We start from the raw sequence: 9,120 nt of genomic DNA on the forward strand, positions 1-9,120 counted from the left end.
CCCACTTACTTATGTGCTACTGTCTATGGCTGCTTTCTCAGTGCAACAGCAGAGTTGAGTGGTTGTGACAGAGATTGTACAGCCTGCAGAGCCTAAAATATTGACTACTTTTAGTAAGAGCTGAGTAGCCCTGGCCTGCCCAGTGCACATTCCTACCTTTGCTCTCTGACACTGATTCAAGTGCAGAATTCCCACTGAGCTTAAAAACTGAGAAAGATGAGAAATAAAGGTAAGGAGAAAAATGTGAATTTCCTGGCAGTCCACTGGTGAGGACTCTACGCGTTCACTGCCAAGGGCCCAGTGGGTCAAAAAAAAAATAAATAAATAAATAAATAAATAGGAGAAAATGTCAGGTTAGAAGTAAACTTGGTATTCTGAAGGTGTTTTCCTCTCTCTTCTCCCAGACCTCCCCCAAAATAATAGAAAATACATTTAGCAAACAAAAATATTTTCTGTTCCTTTAATGATATGTGAGGGAAATGTTTGTGCTCTTTTTTTTTTTTGTATTTTAAATGAATGAGACTAAAAATAAGACTATTGCTGTCATTATGTTAATACTGTTGACCCATTCACTGTATTTCATACAATAATACCTTCATTGTATCAAATTAACTTAATATATGAAATATAAGTAAGTTACCAAATGAGTTTAACACAATGAACTATAAGTAGAAAGATGGCTATTTACATTTTCTTTTCTTATTTTCTGTAGTGAGAAGCTGGATGGAAAAACTAAAAGACAAGGTAAGAGAAATATTTTCTTCCTTTGGATTTATCCTAGAGGGCATGGCTTTGTCAAGTAAAAGATCTTGAGAGTAATGGAGCTTTATTTCATTATTCTGATTATGGTAATCTATGCAAAGAGACAGGGCCACTTCCAGGTGCCCAGCAAGAAAGGAGGTCTTCCCTTTAAGGTCTGTATAATACAAGGGATGCCTTATTCTTTGGAGTGCCACTCATACTTATGGAATGTAATTCCTGGTATGTACAACTGAGTAACCCCATTTACATATCAAGGTGGAGTTCCTTTTAGGGAATTGCAGGAGTGTAATCCCATTCTAGTACGCAGTTCATGTCCCAATGCAAGGATCTTTTAAACCTGATCTTCCTATATGAGGAAGAAATACCTTGGATTTTGGAAGGCATTGATTTTTGTGACCCAAGGACATAAATTGATGGACTTGATTTAAGAATAAAACTTTGTGATGGAAAGGGCATCCTTAAACCGTAGTGGGGGGTGGAATTAAAAACACCTGAACACCTAAGCACTCTCCTTAGGCCCACTTTTATGTAGTCTATCATAGTGCCACTGCTGAGCGATGAGCTGACTTATGTGGAATGGCCAACTATAGAGAAATATTTTCCTCTCTTGCATTAATTCTGCCATCAACATTTGTGACTGACAATATTAACTTCCTTCCAGGTTTATATTTTTCATTTTCTTTTAACTTTCAATACTCTCTAAGGTTTCATTTTTGGTACCTTGTAATTTCAAACTGGAATTACTCATAAAAATATTGGTGGAATTCTGAACTCCTTGCTGTAGTCTGTGTCAGATCCAATTACTATAAGCCAGCTCAGATTTCACTGGGGGTTTAGTTAAATGGAAATCGTTTCAACTGCCAGATAGGAGTTACTTCCAATTCGCCTTTCTTAGAATATACATCTGTTGATGGTATCTCATGTCTTTTTTTATTATTTGAGGTCAATTTCCCCAATATTTGAATGATTAATATTTATTTTGCTACAGTTTAATGTTAAAGGATAAAAGAAAACATTCAACTGCAATTAAAATTGTATAATTATATTAATTCTTCTCACTATTATTTTTCTGCTTCTCAGTAAAATTTAGCCTATATAGTTTTTGAGAATGAGATTATTTTATGTTCATATATATTAAAAGTGACGTTGAAGAATTTTAAGCCTGTTGACATCAGTGGAGGCCATTTTGGTATCTGCAATGGATCCAGTTGTCTAAGGGAGTTGTAATCAGAGGACTGAGCAAGATTTGGGGTAAGAGAAGCGCAAAAGTTTAGAACTGAATATATTTACATTCATAGTCCTACTTGTTATTTTTCAGGGGAAAATATAATGCAATGAAAAGTAAACAGGCTCTGGTAGTTTTATATAGGAGTCCGTATATCATTGTTTCTATAGAAAATATCCTTCTGAATTACAAAAATGGACAAAAAATAGACTTAAGAAAACAAATGTTGGCATGTAGCCTGTTTTGAAGTTGGCTGTTGCAAAGTTTCTTACCTGTATGTGTATATAGCTTCACCACTCCATTTAGAAATCTGTGTAGCTTTGGAGAAAGGCTGTATTTTCTCTTCTTGTGGACCATTCCTTTTTGTCTCAAAGACCTGGCACCCTCTCCCTGCTCCATTTCACCAAGAGAAATAATTTTATGTATGGCCTCAGTTTTCTGGACTATTGTGAAGTTTTTCCAGCCCTCTTTTCATTTTATTATGTAGTATTTTTTCAGTTATGTCTTAGTTTAAAAAATTGGAAGAAAAATAGTTGAAACTCCCACCGGGTTGACTTGCTTTATGCCTTGTCTTCATTTTTTAAAAAAATTTAACCATTTTTTAAATTGCAGTTAATTTACAATGTTGTATTAGTTTCAGGAATACAGCAAAGTGATTCAGTTATACATATATGTAGATCTCTATTCTTTTTCAGATTCTTTTCCCATATAGGTTATTACAGAATGCTGAGTAGAGTTCCCTGTGCTATACAGTAGGTTCTTGTTGATTATCTCTTTTATATATAGTAGTATGTATATGTTAATCCCAAACTCCTAATTTATCCTTCCCCCTCCCCCCTGCTACCTCCTTTGGTAACTATAAATTTGTTTTCTACGTCTGTGAGTCTATTTCTGTTTTGTAAATAAGTTCATTTGTATCATTTTTTTTTAGATTCCACATATAAGTGATATTATATGTTATTCGTCTTTCTCTGACTTACTTCACTTAATATGATAATCTCTAGGTCCATCCATGTTGCTGTACTTGCCTTCATATTTTGATTTTTTCTTGGAGGGACTCAGTCTAATCAGTCCCCTCCCTCTGGGAGTGAAATATTATACACTTACTTGATACATACAGTCATATGTGTACACACACACACACACACATATATATATATATAATATATGTACACATATCTTCCTCTCTCTCTCTCCCTCCTTCCTTTCTCTTCCTGTCTTCCCCCCTCCCTCTTTCTCTTCATATGTCTAGCTAGCTAGCGATCATCTATAAAAGTCTCTTGAGTCATTATCTTCAGAAACTATTTGAGAGTGAAACTACTGCCGTTTTGTTGAAAGTCACAGAGTCCCTTAGAACTGAAAGCTAAACTACATATTAAACTGGCTCTTCAGTCAACCCAGAACATCTTCTCAGTTTAGCTTCATTTGATTGGTCCTGATATTGGTTTCCCTGTTAGTTAGCTGGACTCTAGAAGGGGTGGTAGGTGTTCTAAAAAGTTCTGAATTGTTCTCTTTCTTGTTATTGTTTAGTCTTCCTATATTAGTTAGGATTAAGATCAGCTGTGAGTGACAGACAACACCCCCCCGCCCCCGACAATGGCTTAACCAAGAGAGAACTTTGTTTGTCTCTCATTTGTGAGTCTGGAGGTAGCAATCAGGGGTTAGTGAGGAGCAACATTGAAGGCTCAGGCTCCTTCTGTTGGATGCTCCATGATTTGTGACCTTTATTCTCAAGGTCATCTCGTGGTCCTGGATAGCAATTAGGTCTATACTCTAGCCAGAAGGAAGGAAGAAAAAGGGAGGCTAAGATATCCCTCCCTGTTTAAGAGGGAAGATAAAGGCACTCTGCCATTCTTAAAGGGGGGGGCGGTGGGTAAAGGCTCTGCTCCCCCCTTGAAGAGCATGCTCTGGAAGTTGCACGTGTCACTAATGTATCGTCTCCTTAGTGAGGCTTATCACATGGTCACATCCAGCTGCATAGAAGGAAGGGAGAAGTAATCGTTATTCTGTGCCCAGCCCAGATGGAAGGTTCTATTGCTCTAGAAGAAGGGGCGAATGGCTATCAAGGGACAGTCCCTATACTCATTCCATCATTAACCTTATTCCTGTTTAAATGTCCAAGTTAGTGATGCTTGTTTGACAAATCCTTACCTGGCTACCTATTGATGTATTTTTTCAACATCTATATTGTTTCTCAAAATTGAAGATGCATCAAAATTTTAGTTGTCTAATACCGGCCAGCCCTGTTGTTATATCACCAAGGTCGTTCTATTTCTTCTAGCTTTAGGAAATCATGCAGAAAATGGATGATCCAGCCTATACTCCATAACAGCGATTCTCATGTATAGTCTGCACCAGTAGCATTGCATTACCTGGGAGCTTGTTAGAAATACAAAATCTCAGGTCCCTCACTAGACCTACTGAATCAGAAACTCGGGGAAAGGGGTCCAACAATCTGTGTTTTGACAAGTCTTGAAGGTGATTCTGATGCATGTTCAGGTGTGAGAACCACTGTTGAATAGACATCATAAGGGTACTGAATTCAGCAGACTTTAGGCAGTACAGTGTACCATACAGTTTTCTTATCGTTTTCTTGAAAACCAGTGTTTCTGAACAAACACAGTATCCTGAGAAGGAAGGATACCTTTCTCATAAATATAAAACAAAACAAACAAACCAAAACCAACCAACCAAAAAAAAAAAAAACAGCTATATCTAGTAAATTTTATCTTAACAATCCATTTTTTAATTTTCAAACTGTTTATTTGGAAATAATTTCAAAGTTACAGAAAAGATACAAGAATAAGGATAGTACAAAGAATACCCCTGTTCCTTTTCTCCAGACGCACCTATTCTTCCCACGTTACCCCATTTCTACCTCTGCTCCTTTTTTCTGAGCCGTTTGAGGAAAGCCGCATACATCATGGTCCTTTTACACCAAATACTTCAGTGTGTATTTCCTATGAATGGGAATATTCTGTTAGCAAACCATAATACAGTTATCAGCTTGAGTACATTTAACATTGATGTCATACTTTGTTCTCGCACCTAGATTTCAGTCTTTTGGTTAACAGACCCCAAATCTCCTTTATAAATTCATTTTTCTCCTCTGTTACAGGATCTAGTCTAGGGTCATGTAACACATTTAGTTGTCAGGATTCTTTGGTTTTCTTTAATGTGGACCATTTGCATAACCATCTTTTGTCTTCCATGACTGATATTTTTTTAAGAATACAGTGCTTTAAAAAAAATAGAATATTCAGTTTAGGTTTATTGGACGTTTCCTCATGATCAGATTCAGGTTATGCATTCTCGGTTGGAATATGCACAGATGCAGTTGTGTTCTTCTCGGCAAGTTACGTGTGGAGGAATGTGCATGTCCAATAATTCTGAACAGAGGAAAGGTGCTAGGCAGAATTTATAACTTAATATGTACGTGTCTTATTTGCTTTCATTTCTACAGGAAACAAGTCATGGGCAATTCTAAAAACAGAGCTTATTTTCAATTAGTCAGTTTTGTATGAGGGATGGTTAAATTATATTAGAAGAGGGTAGGTTGCTTTATTCCCATCTTGTAATTTACTTGTAATTTCAAAGCACAGGCAGATCGCACACACACACACGAGGAATAAAGAGAGGAGAGAGATTAATTGAATTTTTGTGAAGTCTACATGATTTAAAGCTCTCGAAACGAGAAGCCTCGATGTGTAAATAAGAAACATGCAAAAAGTGACACATTTTGTAATATTCGTATTTTTGGTGTGGGGTTGAGTTACATAGTGTAAGGAGACCCACTCAGAGGTTGATCAAGTTGAGCTTCCAAAAGTTCACATATCATGCTTTGAATGTACAGCTCTGTAAAATCTAATCTACTGTGCTTAAAATAATTATACATCAACATATATGTATATTTCCATGCACTGGGAATGGTGATGTAAAAAGAAATTCATAGCTCTGGTGAGAGCAATGGAAAATTACAGACTTTTATAAGCCTTTTGTAGATCTAGAAGAAAGTTTGGGTTTCTGTAAAGCATATTAATTTGTTGGAAAATGACTGAGCTTTGTTTCTTGGGGGAAAACACTTAGTATGCTGAGGAACAATGCTATGTTCTCAAATTAATGGAAAAAATTCCACATTCTGCTCTAAATCAAGATTCTGGAAAACAAAACCAGTGAACGAGCTGGCTTTGTACAAGAGGATGCTGCAGTTTTGTAAGGTCTTGTCCCTTTGATTAATTCTAGAAATGTTGGGAAAGCATCATAGCCTGCTTACTTCGGCACTTGTTAGAAAACTTTTATTTTTGGTCCTTCTCTGTTTGGGCCTCATTCTGAAAGATACTGGAAATAGTTTTTGCTATATTAAAATTTTTAGAAATAGTCCAATAAGTGAACAGACTCATGGTTTTTCCCCCATAAAATAATGTCTACCAAAAGTACTTATTACAGCACTTCTTTTAAATTTTTTAATTGTTTATGGTTTTTTTCTGGGTAGGCTTCTAGAAGGGGCCATCGTGGAAGGTAAACCAGTGTCGTGTTCCTCTATGAAAGGCTCTGGTTATTCATCCACCTCTATCCCTTAGGTGTCTTATTGGCCAAGATGCAGGGAGCATCCTTAGGGTGATGGCCTTACCTTGAACTTGGACTGGTCCTGAGCTACTTACTCAAGCCCAGGGATGTGTGGAGATCACGCTGCTCTCTTAGGACTGAAGTATCCATAGTAACACCTTGGGGATGTTGGAGACCCACACGCGTTTGAAACCTCCAGGCTCTTTTGGAAGTACCAGTGTTGTTAGCAGTGATCTTTGTGCCCCTCTCTGCCACTTTATTTCTTTGGGGCTGGGGACACTCAGAATTCCCTCCCAACCTTCAACTTTGGCCTTGTCCACTGGGCAGATATTTTCTTTCATATAAACAAAGCCATCCACATTATGTGCAACTCTCTCCTCATCCTTGTCTTTTTTGCCTGGGCTCCAACACCTAACATACTTCCTCTTTCCTTTGCAGGTCCTTCTCTTCCCTGCTGTCTCCAGAAACTCTCACTTTTCACTCCCATACAAGCACATTCCTTTTTCCTTTCTTACTGTGACACAGCTAAGATTGTGAGGGAGGGACTACCAAAGTCAAGGCCCTCCTTCTGCCCTTTAAGAAGCACAGTGTTCCATTGGGCACTTCAACTCCCCCTGGAGCTTGACTCAGGCTGCTATTTCCAATTTATAGCATTTTAATAGTCCTGGCATTCTCAGAGGCTTACTTCATCCATCTTTAAAACAAATTATATTTCTGTCACCAAAACCTGGTGTTGACAAATGTGCATAAGCAAGTGGCTGGAGGTGCCACTAGGTCTGGCTGATTTATTCAGTACTTCTTCTACGTATTTGAAATATCCCAAAATAGTCACATCTCTCTCTCTGTTGCCTTCTCTCTAAAAAGTAACTTTATTCCAGGTGCTATTTTATAACAAAGCAGACAGGAGATTTCAAAGTGTCTAAAAACCTGCTGCCCTCCAGCAGAACTGAGAAACCCAGGGCAGCAGTCTGTTTAGCATCCTAATGTGTGTTTCTTTTCCTGTGCAGGCTGGCTATATGTCTGGGATGCTGGTGCCCGTGGGGGTTGGGATAGCTGGAGCCTTGTTCATCTTGGGAGCGCTCTACAGCATTAAGGTTATGAATCGCCGAAGGCGAAATGGCTTCAAAAGGCATAAAAGAAAGGTATGGAATCAACAACAGCAAAACCTAATCAGTTTCCGAACATTCTTCGCTTTTCTAATTTGCTTAATAAAGCACACGGGGCCTAATGATGCATGAATGGTACTGATGTGCCCAGTGGTTCTGATTAGCTGCTGCAGCTGCTGCCTCTGCTTGGTTTGTTCACGTGTCTTTTAAAGGGGGCCTGTTCCTCAGCTTTGCTCTGCGGCAGAAGGAGTTTAATGCTTCTCTGTTTTCTTTCCCCAGCAGAGAGAATTCAACAGCATGCAAGATCGAGTAATGCTCTTAGCTGACAGCTCTGAAGATGAATTTTGAATTGGACTGGAATTTAATTGGAAGAGTCAACGATCTTATTATTTTATTTTTTATTTGGGGGCAAAAAAAAAGAGGACAACATTCTGCCATGCTGGGGCTGTCAGGCCATCAGTTTCATTATCTGCTGGGGAGTAGATTTTTCGTGTACTGAGCAGAAAAGGCATGCTGTATATGAGCTGTAATATGCAGTATTTGTTTTTATTCTGTAGTGAACTTTCCACAACCACGGGCTACAACTCGTAAATATGCAGCATACATGTTGTTCAGTAGGAGTTGCTAGGTTAGGTAAATATTTTGTATTTTTCGACATTGTCTTGTCCTTGGTTTGGGCTACGTGCGCTGAAGTATAACAGGTATTGCTGCCAAGGCACACTCGACTCTGAAATAGAAATCTTAACAAAGAAGAACTTGTGATGATTGCTCTACCTACTTGAATCCCTAGGCTTGTGGGCCATGGCACATACTACATTTGCAACTCAGAGTGAAATCTTTTTCAAGAAGACCTCTCAGCACATTAGGATATATATAGACTTGTTTGTACCTTACATTGTGTACTTGTCTCCTGGTTTTTATTATTTTTCCCCTCCCCTCTTATTCTTATTCTTGGCAAAGAAAAAATGCACTAGAAATAATGCATTAAATTGACTCTCGGTCTTAATGTAAGCTTGCTTTCTTAAATAGTGTAATTGAGTCCAAAAGACCTATCAGTAGATTCTTACATGTTTATCATTAAGAGACGTCCTTTTTGTGTATCATTCACTTTGTCAAGAAGAAATGAGAAAGAAATCAAGAGGAAAAGGAGGGTAGATAAGCTCCCAGAGCATTTATCTCTGCCATTTGGCTCCGTGCTTGTGTGGCTACCATTCTGAATTATTCAAAATGTTGCTTTTCTGCATCTGTGGTCTTGGCCGTGCAATGATTGGGCTGCCATTGGTCCTCGTTTGGCTTTATTAGAAAAACACATTCTGTGGTAGGAGCAGACTCGGGGGCTAGAGTCCTGGCACATGACGGAACTTATGAAAAAACCAGCCTGTCTCAGGGCATCTCACTTTGGGCGATGCTGGACTGTGTTAGATCATTTCTCATTTCCCTTGGAATGTAATTCCTTGCCCT

At 38.3% G+C, this 9,120-nt stretch overlaps 1 protein-coding gene across 2 annotated transcripts in view; it reads left to right on the forward strand.

Annotated features, from left to right (window-relative positions):
• ARMH4 (armadillo like helical domain containing 4) overlaps nt 1-8,665 on the forward strand; it is a 122,239-nt gene extending 113,574 nt beyond the window's left edge. For both annotated transcript variants that reach the window (XM_024731497.1, XM_024731496.1), the window contains 3 exons: nt 713-744; nt 7,561-7,695; nt 7,939-8,665. In XM_024731497.1, coding sequence (XP_024587265.1) covers nt 713-744; nt 7,561-7,695; nt 7,939-8,007 — 236 coding nt within the window. In that variant the 3' untranslated portion in view covers nt 8,008-8,665. The remainder of the gene's footprint in view (nt 1-712; nt 745-7,560; nt 7,696-7,938) is intronic.
• The last annotated feature ends 455 nt before the right edge of the window (nt 8,666-9,120 follow it).

The sequence above is a fragment of the Neophocaena asiaeorientalis genome, unplaced genomic scaffold (assembly GCF_003031525.2).
Source record: "Neophocaena asiaeorientalis asiaeorientalis breed wild unplaced genomic scaffold, Neophocaena_asiaeorientalis_V1.1 scaffold603, whole genome shotgun sequence".
NCBI lineage: Eukaryota > Metazoa > Chordata > Mammalia > Artiodactyla > Phocoenidae > Neophocaena > Neophocaena asiaeorientalis.